At 40.4% G+C, this 18,234-nt stretch overlaps 1 protein-coding gene across 1 annotated transcript in view; it reads left to right on the top strand.

Moving 5' to 3' along the window:
• Window positions 1-18,234, top strand: part of stk32a (serine/threonine kinase 32A) — a 51,515-nt gene that overhangs the window by 15,338 nt on the left and 17,943 nt on the right. The window contains exons 5-6 of the mRNA XM_084028543.1: window positions 2,437-2,610; window positions 14,757-14,794. Coding sequence (XP_083884669.1) covers window positions 2,437-2,610; window positions 14,757-14,794 — 212 coding nt within the window. The remainder of the gene's footprint in view (window positions 1-2,436; window positions 2,611-14,756; window positions 14,795-18,234) is intronic.

Below are 18,234 nucleotides of genomic sequence, written 5' to 3'. Positions count from 1 at the left end.
ACCACCTCCAGTTTTTTGGAGAACGGCCCCCCGAGGAGGAGGAGTTCACCAACGTGGCAAAAAAAAGAACTACTCCCAGTCATGTAGCACTGAGTTTAGCAAAGATGATGGCCCTTAGAAAGACGTAGCCGCTAGTAGAAACACCACTCTGGGGACTCAAAAATGCAACCTCTCAAAAGTGTTAAATGGTAGCCTATTTATTTCAGCTGGGGAACACGATGAAGGACTCCAGAAGGGTGGCAGTGTAGTATTTGATGGAAGATCTGAACTTGCAGATGTAGGGCGTTGTGTCCCAGAGCAATGCTTTGGGTGAGCCAGGAAAAATGTTGGCACCTGCTGTTTTTTTTTTTTTTAAATAGCATTTTTGAATAAATTTGTTTCTTGTGGGAGAGAAACTAATTAGCTCGTCGTTTAGAGGGGAGAAAAGAAATCTGTGGCCCCAGTGGTACACTCAGCATGTAAAAATCAATGATGATTTGTGCAACAGCTTCTCAAATGGCAATGCAGTGGGCCGCACGCTGATGGAGGCTTGCTGTGCATGAGAGTACTTGATGGATGGATGATAGATTGATGACCGCAAGTGCATTACCACCCAGAACATCCCTCAGACACCAATAGAGGACTGTCTGAGGTGTATGCACTAAAACTACGTGAATTGTCTGAGCAGACGGTTTAGTTTTCTGTGCCAAATCTTTGCACCACACTATACTCTATACATAATATATGTAATGGTCTGCTTTAATGAAATGGTAAGACACTAGCTAGTCTGAGGAATAACCTGTTGTCCCCGTAAAGAGACAGAAGTACGGCAGGCAGCCATCTGAGCAGACGTTGCTGAGTGAATTTACAATAAATGAGCTGTACGAGTTTCATGCCACAAATGTTCATTGAAAAAAAGAGGTACAAATCCCCAACAACACTGTGCTCAACACTTCATTTAATGTAAAAATGCCAGTTTAATCTGTTTGCTGATCACTAATGTAATCACAACAGATTACAGAGAGAGAGAGAAAGAGAGAGAGAAATTGCTGTAGAAACCAGAAGCAACAAAACCACTAGGATGCAACTTTGATGATGATCGTGTCCTAAATGTATTTTAATAATAAATAAAAAAGCAGATGACATATTAGATTTGATTTAATTTCCCATTAATGAAAGTGACGTTGTGCAGCTTGCATCATGCGGTGCATTCAGTGCGTTCGAGGCAGCGTTGTGTTTAATGTGTGTGTGTGATAAAGAAAATTAGAATAAAAATACATTTAGAAATAAAACGTCTCAAAAATGGTTTAAACATGGTGTGTAAGCTTAAACAAAATATCAAGTTGGATGTGTAATGATGAAGAGCAAGTGTTTGTTAGAGAGACGTCACCGAGTGAGGAAGAGGAGAGAGTTCCAAAAAGATTTTGCTGCTTTGTTGAATAACACCAGGTGCACTTTTTCATTTACAAATAAAGCATATTTTGTTAGAATCATAGTAATCCTGAACTTTTTTTATAAGGTTTTGATTATTATTTCAATAAAAACAATTTCATTGTGAAAGAATGCCTAAAAAACGGCAATATGCATCGCCTTTTGTTTTCAAAGCTGCCTTGAATCATGCATTTCAATCCAACAATCCCCCCAAAAGTCCTCAAAGTCCTGCAGGGACAACTTAACATTCATGATTTGCATTGGTCAAATTGTGTCTTTTGAAGCTGTCAAATACGTGTTCAAACAGGAACGCCGTGTTGTCTGTCTCTCCTGTCCCCTGACTATCAAAGCCACTTGTTTACAAGATATTAAAGGAGTTTCCTGATGGCCTTGAAGACAGCGTAATGAACATTTCCACAGGCATGACGAAGCCAACATGTAGGTGCCTTCCTCCCTTGGGTGTGAAAGAGTGCCATGGGTGTTTGCTTGTTCTACTTCTACACTGACAGAGTAGAACAGCGTCCACCCTCGGAGACACCGAGGCTCCTGAGGCTGTTTAGTCCGAGATCACAGGGTTGAAACACTGATGGGTACATTTGTTGAAACAATGTTCTTGTCAAATCTTTTGTACTGGGGTTTTACGCACTTGTCTTTTAAAGGTTGGTCTGCTTGAGCAAAAGGCTTACATGAATCAGTTTGCACTTGCCATCTTATTTTCTTGCAGACGGCTAAGTGTTACATCAACGTGGCAGCAATACAGAAAGTCAGAAAAACAACCTTGTGCTCGGTCATGTTCTTCCACCATGTGTTCCTGCATCTAAAAATAAGATTAATGTTTGTGTTAGTGCTATTGTACTGTTTTATGGTATGTTACACCATCGTCTCCCTCTCCTCACCCCTTATTTCCCTCCTCCTCTCTTCTCCTCCAACTCCCTCCTCCATCTCCACCCCTTGTCCTTGCCACTATCCTGGTGTCCCTCTGGCCTTGTCACTCCTCACGCCTGACATGCTGCCTCTCCCCTGCAGGTACTCATTCCAGGATGAGGAGGACATGTTTATGGTGGTAGACTTGCTCTTGGGAGGAGACCTGCGTTATCACCTCCAGCAGAACGTCCACTTCTCAGAGAGCACTGTCAAACTTTACATCTGTGAACTGGCCCTGGCCCTGGGATACCTCCGTACCAAGCGCATCATACACAGGTTAGATGTTTTCTCCTCATTTCCTTTTTTGTTTATTATATTGTTGCTTGATGAATGACCTTTATTACGGTTAACCCCCTCTATCTATACAAATAACATGAGATTGGTTGCCCTATTATTACTGCTCCGGCTACCGTACGTGTCCCTTTTCTGTCTCCCTTGTTTTTTCACCACCGGGTTTGAGCATTATCTACCCCAGTGTTCTTTTGTCCTTTGCTGTCCACTTCAATATTATTTTCTAATATGACTGCTCCAACACTGTGCAGAAAGGTCAAGCTGTCTTGACATAGAAGTCACACCTGACACAACAGTTTACCTTGAGCTGCAGACTATGACCATTATGAAATGCACCAGTTCTGTCCCCGCTGCTGTTTCGAGGCCTAATTTAATTTGTGAAATGCAGGTTAAGTGCTTTTTAGGCAGAAATATCTGCTGCTGTGGCAGAGCCACTGACTTGCATGGCCAAGAAAAGATATGGCCACAGCCCAGTGGTTCTATTTTAAATTGTTGAAGTGACTCAAAGGGCTTGAGATATCCTGTTACAGCCAATGATGCTGACAAAATACTTTGAATACGTATGTATGGTGGTCGCACAAAGCAGACGGACCCTCCAGGAAGTAGTGATTTTTGTGATCGCAACAATTCAACAAATCCCAGTGAATTCCACAACTTTTCCGAAAAGGTCCGAAATAAGTTGGGGGCTAAAAGTTACCTACTTGCTGTTGGTTACACTGTTTTGAACGTGTGTTTTCTGTTTGAAGTACAACCGTCAGAAGACAGCAAGTACTACTCATCCATCTTTTATTCTTATCTGGAGCACACAGCTGATGGGTACATGGTTTGTTTACATGATGTAAGGACACTGTCAACCTCTCTGTGGCCGAGATCTCTGCCATCACACGGCTGTTGTTGAATTATTCCTCGTTCTGCTTCACCTAACATTGCAATTCATTTTAAATGAATGAAAAGTGACATGTGACTCCTGTCATGGACTGTATTCAGCGTGTGTGAGGAAGAAAGGTATTGCTGCTATTAATAATAAATAATTAGATAAATTGTGTTCACCTATCACACTTGCTATCCCAGGGTGAGTGTCAACAACACTGATTGTCGCAATCATTTTTGTTGTGCAGCAATCAGTCTGATTGCTGCATGATGGATGTACTGGCACTGCTAGAGGACTATGTGAATGGTGGAGTTGGGAGGGAACAAGTGTTCAGGGACCACAGGGTTTCCTGGCCCATGAAGATGACTGGTGTCCTAGAGCCATGCTCATGGATCTATTTCCTGAACTGGAAATAGCTCAGACAGACCAACCCGACGGAAATTTGCCATCCCGGTAAAAACACAAGTACGGCCCGGCGGGAATTCGGGGCTAGCCAGATAAGTGTTTGATACAATTACCGGTATATAAAACCTTTCTGCCTTAAGCCCCTTTTGGTAATGACATCAATCTGTTCAATTACATCCTAGGTTGCCACAATTAATCGTAAAGAACCATCAATCAGCAGGCTAATTTCTACGCATCAACATTCATGAGTTGTTCACATTAACCATTCAGGGGTAAAATACGTGTTATGAGAGAAAGCTATTTATTGTGCGACGTTGATTTGGGATTTATGAAAGGAATTGGGCACTGGCAGGCGTATGCAAGGTTTTATAAATCAGAATATTTCTTGGCGCACGCACATTCTCATACATTTAGTGTGGATTCTCCACAGAGTTTTATAGATGAGGCCCCATCAGCATATACCATAGGGAAAATAAATAAAATACATAGATTAACATCTCAATTTACATATACTTATAATGATGTTGATTAAAAAAATAGAATCCGGGTGGAATACATTTCTTACTTAATGTAATTGCTGATGCAAATGAGTTTAATGGTTATCACTTGTGGGAGAAGTTTAAATACAGAAACACATACTTAGGTCTACTCCAACGCACAACATTTTAACTTTTTGCCTTGTAATGACTTACAGAACTGTAAGTGTATATATTTTCAGCATGGATGGAAGATCTGAGGAGCTGGGATGTCCATATTCTATTTACCACTTTGACTCACACCTCCACTGTGTGGTGAATGAGCAAAGAGGTAAATATAGAAAAGAGAGTCCTTCTAATATCATGACTAATAGGAAGTATCACAGCAATGCAGAACACTAATATATCAACACCCCAGATAACAAATTACACCATTTAACGTAAAGCAGACCAGTTGCTCTGGTCTCCACCTCCACAGGCAGATTATTGATATGCTTATTCTTTGAGTCTATGCATGTTTATCTATATTGAATTATTTTTTCTATTTTAGCGCTGGAGACAACAGACTTGATGTGTAGGTGTTAGGGGCGTTTGTTTTGATGGAATCCACATCTTTTCAATCTGCATTCAATTAGCTTATAATAGGAAGAGGAGCTGGAAGCACCTCTCAGCTCATCTCCATGGAAATTGAATATATAATTTCCTCGCTCCGATGTGGACGTGTTGACTTCGGTGTGGTGAGTGAATGAACTCGACGTCTTCAGACTGTGTTGGTGTGTGTGTGCACCTGCGTACAGTCTCCCTTCTATTGGTGTTTGATGATAATCAGGGGGGTAATAATGATAATGACATGAATTGCATGCCACAGGATGATACATTATTATTATTATAATTATATTATATAATTATTATTATTGATTATGTTATTCAATATGAGTTTTGGTATAGTCACGTTCACGTTTTAGATTTTGGAGGGAGTTCTGTAATTACAGAACATGACAGCAGCAGTGACAACAGCAGGCATCACGTGGTTAATATTGCCAGTTACTTTCAATAAGGAGCTCCGGAGCTGTATGTCTCTATGTGGCAAGTACGAACACTCTCAAGGGAGTGGCGACAGAGCAGCAACGAGGTTAATGAGATCAGTTCACCTCATCTTCTTGACAGAGCCTGGATGGAAAATCAAAGAGACAGTAGCATCATCATGGGACATACAGGAGCCCCAGAGCATGACGTATGATGCAATGTGAAAGTTAATTTACTTCCTCTGTGTTCAGCTGGGATTTATTTTCCTGAAGCCTGAAAGGCAGGGCAATCTTAGAGGTTTATACTATCGTTATATAAAACATCATTATCAGCCATTTAAAATTATGACAACAACCATTTCTTGTCTAAATAATCCTGGGAAATGTGTATTTGTATTCTGGAGACATCATGCTCAGAATAGGATCAACCTCAGGGGTGTCATACAGCTGCTCTAGCTTCATTCAGGGATGGTTAGTCCGTGTTTTTAACCCTAAGGTCTCTGAGGAGTTTGAATTATTGACAACAGAATGAGTCTCAATTAGATGACATCTTCAGAGACTTTCGTGAGTCTCTCCAAACAAGTGGAAAGATAAATGAAAGTGTGTGACAGGGGAAGGTGTGAATGTGTGTGTGTGTGTGTGTGTGTTTAACATCAACAACAATTATCCGAGGCTGAATCCTCAGCTGCATTCTGTTTCCTCCTGGATTCCTCATAGTGGAAACACTTGCATGTTGTCCGCCAAGCAGATGCTCTTCAGTCAATAGTCCCCACTATTCATTAAAGTAGGAACTAATCTTTTGGTTCTCTACAGACATACCAGTATGTTATACAGTGCACACACTGATGTACTCCTACACTGGTTTGAAGCATCAATGTGCTGCAAGAAGGTCAACCGTCTTTTTTTTTTTACATTTTAACAGGGCACATTTATTTTTCATAATGTGCTGATGCGTGGCCATTTTGACTTTGACTCTTTCAAAGATTTGTTGCATTTTTAAAACAATGACATTGATCAGACAATGATCGACAACAAATCACACAAAAAAACCTAAAACTGTAATAATAAGTACTGTCTGTAGAGAACGCCTGATTTGAATTATTTCATTTCTCAGGGTCATACACCTCAATTGTTGAGCAAAAAATATAAAAAAATGTCAAAGGGTAACATTTTTCCCTTATCGACATGGTATTGCATTTTATTTTGACTCAATCCCAAATGTATCGTCCCACTGCTGTAAATCAACAGTGTGTAATCCACAGGCCTCAACACTATTTACTCCTGCTCCTGTAAAATTTGCTTTAAAAAGTACCCAGCTGAATAATTGTGATACATAATTAAAATGTTAATCTCCAGCTGGAACAAATGGGCCGAGTGCCACTGGAAGTTAGAAAGTATTGTGAGACGGACTAAGACGTTGTTGGTTTTTAGCCTTTCCTTCCCTCTGTACTATTTATTCAGTTTCCAGAAGCATACTGAGAGCCAGCTGTTGCAGCAACAAGCCTATTTCAGCCAAGGAGGATTCTCTTCTCTCTGCCTCTCTGACATATACAATATATGGTGCTTTTCCCTCATAATCAGACTCATTATTGCTCCCCCCTTTTTCCCTCTTGTGCGATTTTCTCTACCTGCTGTACTTATTTCTGTCCCATCCTCTTCTCTCCCTCATCCTCATTTCTTAGTCTCGGTTTTCTCTGAGGGAGTAGCAAAGCGTGGCTCTGCTTCAAATAATTTATTTGCTCCTTCAAACTCTTTGCCTCAAGAGGCCTTTTGCCAAGCTGTCAACGTGGAATATGGTCTTAATTCACCTATCTGGTTCATTGACAGTGAAAGAATAAAAAAAAAAATAGTCTTCGGCTCTTAAAATGGAGATACCAAGTCATTACTCTTACTCTCCATCAGCTGCTCGGAATGGGCGAGGGTTTGTCATGTCTTCAAGTGAGGTATCCTTTATTCATGGAGTGTGTTAATGTTTTATTTCCTCACAGAAGAAGAAAAAGAAGAACCAAGAGGGAGGGTACGTAGAGTAGGGTGAAATGTTATATTTCATAAATGCAGATTAAGGGGCCAGCTGGTGACAGCTCTCTGATTTCTGCCACAAAAACGGCGAATTGCGCATTATCGTTGTTTAAAATCTCCCTGAGCTCATCCCCGGCTCACATCGGCAGATTAGCCAATGGGAGGAGGTTTGAGTGCCGATGATAGAATGTTTACAGGCTAGTCTGCTCCAAAAAGATCCCTAATTGTGTGCTTGTATCTAACTTGTCCGTCTGCAGGAGAGGGAGGGAGGTTTTGGCAGAGAGCAACATATCTAAGTAGTCAGAACAGCAGACATGACAGACAGGAGCAGGTAGAGATAAGAGTCAAAGAGGGTAGTGATATTTTTTTTGGTAACACTCCCTGAATGTTTCTGACTCAGTGAATTATTCATCGCTGGTAATTGTGACGTGAGTTTTGGCCTCGGCTTTTTAGTGCCGACTGGCTGCTTTCAGTGTCTGCTCGGCTCTCTCTCTGTCTCCCAAAAATCAGCTGCAAATTAGACTGGGGACTTGTCAAGCCCGACTTTCGTCAACCAGACGCACTCAGTATCCTTTAATGAATAAAGGATGAACATCTCTCAGCTCCAGAGTTGCTACTGTCTCACACACACACACACACACACACGCATGCATTGTTTACCCATGTGCGTAAACACGGGCGACAGACACACAGGCATGTACACCTGCGCCATTCTCACACTTGTCAGAGCTGCTTTTCTTTAACAAGAAGAAAGGGGGGAGCGAGAGACGCAGCAGTTTGCTGGGTGGGAGCCGTTAGCTTCTGTGGGTCTAGTTGGGATTTCAATTCACGTTCAAAGGCGACGGTTGCTCTCGCTCCTCGGCGGCTGGTGGGCGTGGGTACTTAGAACTGAGGGATTTTGACACTGTGTGCATCTGTGAGTGTGTGCGTCTCGCCGCGTTGGTGTGCGTTGCTTGTGTTGAGTGTGTGATGTGGCTGAGCTGTGGGCTTTCTAGGGCTTCCAGAGCTCCTCCACTCTCCTCATGGCCAAGCGGGAAAGGCACCATCTCAAACAGCTCTCTGCTTCTGGAGTGAAGAAGTAAGCTACTAAAGCAGCAGAGCCTCTGATTAAACCTGCTTGCTATCTGTTCCCAGGGAACCAGTAACACATTGAGCTAAAGTGGAATACTCTAAATGAGAGATTTTTACATGTCTGATAACAGCCCATTCATAATAATGAAACTAGGGCTGGGTATCCGACCTCAGTACTATTGGAACAGTTTGAAATGTGTCTGCAGCACAGAGCATAAAGACACAATTTACTAGAGCTTCAACAATTAGTGAATTATTCAAATCTCTAATACTATTATCTACAACTATTTTGGTAATTGTTAAAAACTACTTTATAGTTTACAGAAATCCTCAGCTTTGTTAGCAAACTTAATCTTTTGGGGAGATGTGTATAAATGTGTGTGTGTGTGTGTGTGTGTGTGTGTGTGTGTGTGTGTGTGTGTGTGTGTGTGTGTGTGTGTGTGTGTGTGTGTAAGCCTCTGTTCTCAGGTGTGTTGGCCCGCTCCGGTATCAGTGCAGTATTATATGACCAGGTACAGGCTTCAGTTACCCCTCTATCCCTAATATAAGGCTGTAATGAGGTCATTAGATCCTGCTAATAGCTTGTTGGGTCAGTCAACCGAGAGTAAAGCCAAGGGGATCGGCTTGCATGGAGCTGTACCGGCCTTGCATCTCAGTAAAGAGCCCCAAATATTGCTCACTTCATTCCTTTTACCCTGTTTGCTCTTTGTATTCCCTGTATCCGGTTAGTCCAAGTTGTCTTATTGGCTCTTCACCTAATTTTTTTTTCAACTTATCCATAAAAAAGGGCACTGTATATCTAATTCCCTGTGAAATTCATATTCCATGATTATTCTGAATAAGACAACAATCTGACTTTGACAGGTCATATAAACACCATAATCAGTCTGGGTATTCTGAACTAGGCCCATTCTAAATGGAGCATTTTCCCGTTAAGATGTTATGAGGAAGTACATTACAACTGTTAGCTTAATCAGGAAACGCACCGCTGCACGTAAACGTGAATTTTAATGGGATTTTTATTAGCCAGATAAATGGCTTAATAGGAATACTGTCTCTTTCAGAACAAGGGCAAAAAATGGCTCCCTTATCTCCCATTGTATTCCTCTTTCTCTTTATCTCTCTCACTCAATACATTCTCAGTCTGGCCTGTACATCACAAACATTACTCTCTCACTTCCTCTCAGTTTATCTACATTTTACACATACTTTAATCTCCTTTCCTGTTCCTCATCGTTTCACTGGCATTACACATTGCAGGATCTCGGTTTAGAAGCTCAATTAAAAAGTATTTCCCCAATTATTTTTTCCCATCACATTTTATCTGATACAACAGTGTTAGTCTTTGTGCTCACTTTTTGTTGTGTCACCTCTGAAAGCATCCCATTCCAAACGGCAAACGCTTACAGATGGTTGAGGTGTCACTTAGCCAGTCCCGTCTTCACACAGCACTGGTGTGACCGGGGCTGCAGAGACCCATCTGTTTTCAGCACTAATGGATGCTGCATAGCAGCTATCCAGCCTAATGAACACAGTACAAAACTGCCAGCTGAAATTAGTAGGTGACAACTTCAAGTGCGTTCTCAAGTCTCCTCTGTACTATAGAAATGGATGGTAAATCCTCAAGAACAGAGGTCTTCAACATTTCCCAGGCCAACATGTCGTATAACATTGTGTTGCTTATTAAACTGGGCCAATAATAATAATGTGTAGTGAGGCTTATAGTGCCATGTATACAAGTACTTTGTAATGATGTATACAATGCTAATCCATTCAAATAATACAGATGTTGACAGATTCATATATTTATAGAACATATTTTATACTCTTCATCATTTTATATTTGTATTTATTATAAGTCATATTCATGTTAATGTGTATTTTTAGACATTTTAATTTTTGGAAGAGAAAAAGTTTGGGATCAAATAATTTCAGGGACCCCCTGCAGTAAATCTGCGGACCCCCAAGGGGTCGCGGACCCCCTGTTGAAGATCTCTGCTCAAGAATGAATGAATTAAATTATAATTAAATTGTGTTTCGTAACATTGTGTTTCGTAACATTGTATACAAACCATGAATAGACTACATCCAATAAACACTGCATGGACTAAATTAAATTATGTCTACGGGATAATGAAGACAACTTGTGATGACTGTTCAAATGTTTTTAATAACTAATCAAAATCATGGCACAACAGAGTACAAATTAAATTGTCTTGCTGATTCAAGGGAAAACAAATATCCTGTGAATATTAGCGCTGCTCTTTCCCTAGACATCATCATTACCGAGCCGTCTGACCTACTTTTCATTATGGCTGTTTTGATAGAATGACTTTAGTTGGTAATTGCTGTGTAATTCTTCTATGTCAGCTGCGACAAAAGGAAAATAGAATTTAATTCATGGTCCATGAAACTGAATGCAACTGAGAAACTGTGAGTATTGATTGTGACTGTTAGAATAGGTTTCATAAGTCTCTGAGGTTTATAAATTATTGACTATTTTAGTGCAAAACAGCTACAAGCGCATCGAATGTGTCAGACTATTCTTTCATTCCTTCTGTTTTCAATAAATCTCATTATTTTGCATTTTGTAACATATCCTGCATCCCTACCCAGTTCAAACATCTGTTTCAGGCAGGCTCTTCCGGTCGGACTCAGACAAGAAAACATTATTAATTTCCCTGAATCACCCAATCTCAATGGAGATGGCAAATGGAAAATAAGCACAAGCAACAACGCATTATAGCATTTATGGTAAACAGGTTGAAATAAACAATAATTTTCCTTTAAAGTATAGCCCAACATTGACTGAGGAAAATCAGCAATGCAGCCCCATCTCCCAGACACATTCAATCAGAAATCAACTCTCAGCCTCTCTCAGACACATCTGTTGTTCCGTCGTTTTCCATCTGTTGCACCGTTGGTAATGTCAGCTAGTTTTATAAACTTGTATTGCTGCAGACCATGTCAGCTTTTTACAAATGTGAAGGGAGAGTTTTAGGGGTTTTTTAAAAACAGGAAATGAAGTTGCTCTTAAATGTCCATTGTCAGAAGAACAGGTCATTCATGGCCATCACCGCCACCTCCATCCCAGCAGCCGGGCTCTCCCTACACGCCGCCTCCTAATGAGCCTTGCCGCTTTGCTTTATCTCTTGAGCCAGTTGTCTCAACCCCTTCTTGTCCTGTGGCTTCACAATGGCAGCATGGCCTTTAGCTATAAAAAGAAGCTTCCTTGTTTTGCTTCTCCGCTCTCCCCTAGTGCAAGCCTTTGAGGCAAATGTCAGCTAATTAAGGGTTACATGCTCGGCCTTTCTCACCCCCACCTGGGCCCACGCCGCTCGATGCGCCAAGCTCCACGCTACAGGTTCTCTCTAAGAGTCTGCCGCACAGAAACACACAAACGCTCACACAGACGCACACAAAACACAGGTCAGCATGACCTTTGATACAGCTGGGCTGTGGACTCAATTAGAGGAGACGCTCACTGTCTAACAGTGAGGATGCACAATGGCACGAAGACGATGAGTGTCTGTCACAGTGCTGAAGCCTTCATACTGTTGTGTCCCCTTGAATGTCCCAAAATTCATTGCTGCTACTATTTCCCATTTTCTTCCCTTAAAATGGGAGGATACATGATGTATTATTTTGTTCCAACAAATCAGACTTGGGAATATCACATTGACTTTAGAATCCCGACTTTAAACTCAGAATCGGTACTTCTTAAATGTCCTCATTCTGCGATTTCTCAAAACGGGTGCTGCATTTGACCATCGTGCACAAGTGGAACATTTGAGAAGGGTGTTGAATATTGAATATCGTCTCTGCAGTTCAAAACATCTTTAGAGCTGTGGGGATACGTGCCAGAGACGAGAGAACAGAGAGGAGGCGAGAACACACTGTGCCCTTCCACTCTTTCAGTCTGCAGATACACATTCATCAAGAAACAAACTGTTCAGATGGAAAAAAAAAAAACTCTCATATGTCTTAGCTTGGTAATCATCAGAATCTGATACTGCACATTACTTTAAGTCTGTGGTCGTCTGTGTTTCTGTGTGTAAATGGGCAGCGGTAGAGACAAATAAAGGCAAAATCTAAAATGTAGGTAATAATATATGAACACATATTATTTGGAATTAGTCCGAAAAGACCATGTTAGGTTAAGAATACAAGTCAACATGTCAAGGATGGATAAAAAATCAGTGACAATTATGACAAAGAAGAGAATAATTTTGCTTTGAATTAATATAAATGTTCAGGAGGGACAATATTGTGCGCTGAACTGTTCTTTGAAGAGGCCAATCGTCATCAAGGACGTCGGTGTGATTACTGGTGCCTTTGTGAAACTAACAATTTGGGAATCCGCAGCCTGAGTTGCTCTGACATCTGTTGTTAAAATGTATTCTCTCTATTAATTCCCTTTTTCATGGTTCTGGTACAAAGCAGATTATTTCATAAGCCATCCCTCGTCCATTACTTTCATGAGAAGAAAGGATGATTCAGAAAAGAGAGCATCTATCATCAAATGTGTCATCAAAACAACAAAAAAGTCACGAGTATGAGTGAACGTCACTCCAAATTCAGAAATGCAGTCCATCGGAATTAAATTTGGGCTGACAAATGGCTCATTCTCCTGACTTAAACAAATACAAAAAGACACTGATTTGGTAAGTGTTTGAAAACAAACTGTCTTCTAGAAAAGCACATTAATGTCATTTCCATTTACAAAATTGCCCATTTAGGAAAATATTGCCTGTATTCGCTGTTAGCCAATAGGGTACAAGTAGCCTATAGCTTAGTCTGGACACCATAGAACCATATGAAATGGGATTTTTGCAAATGTCCTCATAAAATCCCTGTACAGTAAAACATTTGGAGTCTTAATCAGGTGAAACCTTCCAAGAACAGATTCAACTTTTACTTCTTGATTTGTGGGGTAAAACAAAATAAAAAAAAAAGATAGGTGCACTTTAACAAACAATGGCTTGAAAATGGGAGAATAACAGAAAACACGAAGGATGACGACAACCGAGCAGAAGCTGTGACTTTTTTTGAAAGAGAACACCTGTTCCTCTTCTCAGGTGTCTCAGCTACTCCCACAGCTTAACCTGCTGTCCAAGCTTATTTCCATTTGTTTGCATCTCACACCTGCTACACAGTGGTTCAACACAGTGGCATTTTAAAGTTAAAGATTTTTTAATATATGTCAATTTTTGTCATTTTCACAACAGTGAGTAAGCCTACTACTTCTATTTGCATTTGCTGATCTGCGCAGGCAGTTCTGAGGTATTACTTTGATACACAGGAAGTGTTCAAAGACTTGTGACTTGTAGAAGACTTGGTAACGGATATGAGCAATGTAACCTCCCTGGCAGGACAAAGGGGAGAGTGCCACCTACAGAAACTCGAGCGTCATCAGCAGTAAAGCAGACATCAGAGTACCACCCACACGGTTTTAGTTACATGTGGACTGTGGGAAGTGCCGTGTGCTTATCACTAAAGATGTTAAAACGAATCAAAAATCAAGCATCTTGTAGATTATAGATTTAAAGCACATTTTTAATAATGTATCTCACGGGACCAAATGTGATGAGACTGGAATGACTCACGTTGCCATCTCAGTCCGACGCCATATGATTCATTATGTCGCTGTGTTTAATAATTCCTCTGACTCATCTAATGGTTTCACTATAAATTATCATACTTCAACAACCGTGCAGTGGATTAAAAACTACTTCTGAGAGTGTTTCATGATCTGCCTCCACTATGGTGAAGTCATACCCAAGTTTAGACAACTCAATCTTTTCATGCCCTCCCTACTACTTTAACTAATGGAGATGCAAAGCCTGCTCTCTAGTGTTGAATCATTTTGTAAGTTGGAAGTTCAATAAATAACATTATTTCATACCAACAGACACAACATTGTGATTGGTTCAGACTAAATATTTTAAAATCTGTTTTGAGTCCTGAGTGAATATATAAAAGACTAGACTCAATTTCTTGGTAATGGATTACTGAGGATTAGCCTTGATAGATATTTAAAGTGTTTTAACAAATTATACTAAACTGGCATATTCACATACTAATTTTACATATTTTAACTGTTTGCCTAAAGAATCTGGGACTGACTGTGTTCTCCTAAAAGCCAGATGTTTGCAAATCTCACTACTGCTTGTTCTCCAAACAATACTGCAAATTAGAATTTTAAACATTGAATCTGTATTTGATTTTACTAAACCCACTTCACTGTTTGTGTTTCCCTTCCAGAGACATCAAACCTGACAATATACTACTGGATGAACATGGTAAGACCATCCTCTAATTATTATATACCAATCATTTATGGAGGTGAAGGGGTGGAATATCCAGCACAATAACATGACATAACGTTTTTGTCATTTTGTACGTATGGTAATAACATATGACATGGTGACCTGACTTGACTTAACGTCCCAAATTCAAGACAGCTTTCAACTAAGGATTTCATTTGATGTGAACAAATCTCCAAACTCTGGTATCACTTCTGCTCAGATCAAAAGGAGTTGCAATGCTCACAGAGAGGTTTCACAGAGATACGCCTTGCAGCATAAAATAGGACAATACCTCATATCTTGATTTAACAAATGCGACATAGAGAAAGAATGCAAAAGTGCATTTTTTATTTTCTGTCCACTCTGTTTCCGTCTGCTGTGGTTGAAGCACTGTGACATTTACAAAGTGTTTTTTTTCTCTCTGAAAAATGGGATGAAATAAGACGGAGTGATCTCAGAGGAAGTGGAGGACAGTGATATTGATGATGCCTCCTTCTCTGCCTGCTCTGAATGATTGATCGAGTCTCATCATAGGCTTTAACGTCAGTTTCACACATACATGCACATACACACACACGTACAATGACAAAAGAGACACTGTGTGTGTGTGTGTGTGTGTGTGTGTGTGTGTGTGTGTGTGTGTCAGAGGGAGGGGTACAATTGTAAATCAAGGTGGCATAAACAGAGACTGTAAATTCCTTCATCAATATGTTAATCAAGAGGAATATTAAGGCACTTTATGTCATGATCCATCCTCCAGAAACACAGACATTCTAGACAAAGACATAAGATGGGACTGTACGGACATGAACTAGTGAAATAGTTTAAACCATGTTACAACTCTCGAAATGGCTTTGTTTTGAGTGAGGACCCCCACACATAACTTTCCTGCAAACCTCACAGAGATGATAAGAATCCAGGAGGTTACTCACACCTGAATCAAGCGAGGTGACAGATCATAACAGTACAGGCTGTGGATTTAACCCTGAATCATGTGTCCAACTGCTGTACACAGACCAGGCAGCGACCTCCGGTTCTGAAAAGAGAAGCCAATGCGATGTGCAATAAACTTGCAGTCTTTCTGACGGACAGACTCTTTTATTTGGAAAAACTAAAAGATTAGAGTATAAATTGTGCATAAAGTAAAATTATCTAAAATCTGATCTTACCGACCAGAGAGTCTCAGGTATGTTTTGCGCTTTCCTGAAAATGTTGGAACATGAGCGTGTTGAGGAGTAATTTTATTTAGGAGCTGATGAAAATGAAATGCATATGCAATATTGGGATATTTAAGTCAATAAATCATTACCTTACTAACAGTGTAGCACTCATATTTCTCCAAGTTGGAACCATGCGGTTAAGAACGAATCATGAAAAACAGCCCAAGAAGCCCAAGTGTCCAGAAATGTTTGGCCATATAGTGTAGACACCCACAAAAGCACACGCATCCACAAAAGTCCTGAGGTCTTCAAAAAGAAAGAGGAAAGTGATGAGCAAACATTTCTGTAAAGAAAGATCTGTCAACAGAAGAAAAACAGGGTCGATTAGGACAGAAGATATGCATAGAAGAGAGATGAAGAGGAAACAGAAATACCCTTGTTTTCTCTCTCTGTGTACTGTGCGAGTGTCCTTTCAAACTCAACAAGCACTTCTCTCCTCCTCATGCATTCGCCCCACACTCTGTTTTCCTAAGCAGACCTGTAGTTTACCTCGCCACTTAAGTCTAATACAATGAAGGGCAGCAGCTGGTTTGCTCTTGCGCACCATGCCAATTTTACAAGCTGGAGTTGTCCCGTTCCTCCCGTGTTCCTCTGGGAGTTGCTTCATAGACAGAAAAACAATTCACTCACACGCACGCAATGATGCTCTATTAAATGGCATAGCCCCAGGATGCTGGGGGATGCTACAACAGGGCCGTTGTCAAGGTTATCGCCTGTGTACGTAAGCACAAATGATTCAAAAGCAGGCTCTACATTGAGGCAATATTGTGAGGGGAACCACCAGCTCTCTCCTATCGCAGGCTAATACAAAGAAGCACTGGTGCATACGTTCGCCACATCAACACTCATGGGACACTTCGGAAAAGTACAGTATTTGATATTTCTTGAAGAAAAAAATCACGTAGAGTTTTTAATAATAAAATCGGTAAATTCATATTGATTTACACATGCCCGCAGGCAGACAATGCATTTACTCATGCTTCATGAAACAGGCCAATGTAGATGGAGTTATGTTACATAAAGCTTCTTTATAAAGTTCAAGCGTATAAAAGTGTGGATACTTAACACAAGTGCAGGAAGAGACCATTACTATACTAATGTGTGCATGAAGTATAGTTGTCATCAGTGGCCGGGGTGTTTTGAGGTAGCAGCATTTCAAAGAGATATTAAAAATAGAAGAGGCATGTAGCAGCGTGACATAACCTAAGGATCAAACCCTGACGGGTGTGGAGGTAATCCCGGTAAAACACATTAGATAACTAAGCCACCTGCTGAACCACTGTTCGGCCAGCACACATTTTAACACTCAACATGCAGGGAACGGTTTGACTGCAGACAAAGGGGAGTTAATCTCATGTACAGACTGGAGATTTTAGAGACTTTATTCAAAATTCATGGAAATATTACCGCTCTGACCTCCATATATTATCTTAACACATTTTAAATCGACATGTATCCTCCTCATGGCGCGCACACGTGATCTGAGAGAGTGAAGTGGCCTACTTAGAAATAGCACATTAGCAGCTTAAAATCCAAAGGAAATGCAACAAAGACCTCTTTAAAGCTTAAAAACAATAAAAAATAAAATCATTGCAACTGCAGCTAATTCACTATCATATCCAGGCCTCTAAAACACATTTTCTTTCAGCATATCATGTCAAAAAGATCAATGGTAAAAGAAATGAGGCAAGAAAACAATGACTGCCGAAATTGAATAAAGAGGGGACAGTCATTTTCAAGCCTGGCTGGATAGTTTATGTTCACTCATTTAAATAATCACGACATAATAGGCTGATTAGTTCCCTCCATGTCTCTACAGCAGTCACTATAGTCGCTGTACAACAGGCATTGGTTCTTGGATGGTTCTTTAAAATAAAAGCACTTTATGTTTCATTTTCATTAAGCATATGTGTTTAAATGCATAGTATCTTAATTATTTCAAATATATGGTGACTGAGAGTAGCAACCATATTATCAGTTTCAGTTTCCAGGCTGGCAGCCACTATTAAAAGTTAGGGTTGAGCCTTGAAACTGCTTTTCAAGGCCTAAAAGCCTCTGCTATAGGCCACCAGAGAACCGATCTCAGAATGAGCTAAAAAAAAAAAATGTCAACATATAGTTTTGCTACTAGAAACTTTTGGCCCAGCAGTCTAGCATTTTGATCATGGTTATCTCTTTCTTGCAACTGGCTACTGTATAAAATGTCCTAAATCT

This window comes from Eutrigla gurnardus (genome assembly GCF_963514095.1).
Source record: "Eutrigla gurnardus genome assembly, chromosome: 15".
In the NCBI taxonomy this organism is placed as follows: Eukaryota; Metazoa; Chordata; class Actinopteri; order Perciformes; family Triglidae; genus Eutrigla; species Eutrigla gurnardus.
Note: the sequence above shows the minus strand (reverse complement) of the source record. Positions and strands in the feature narration are given on the sequence as shown.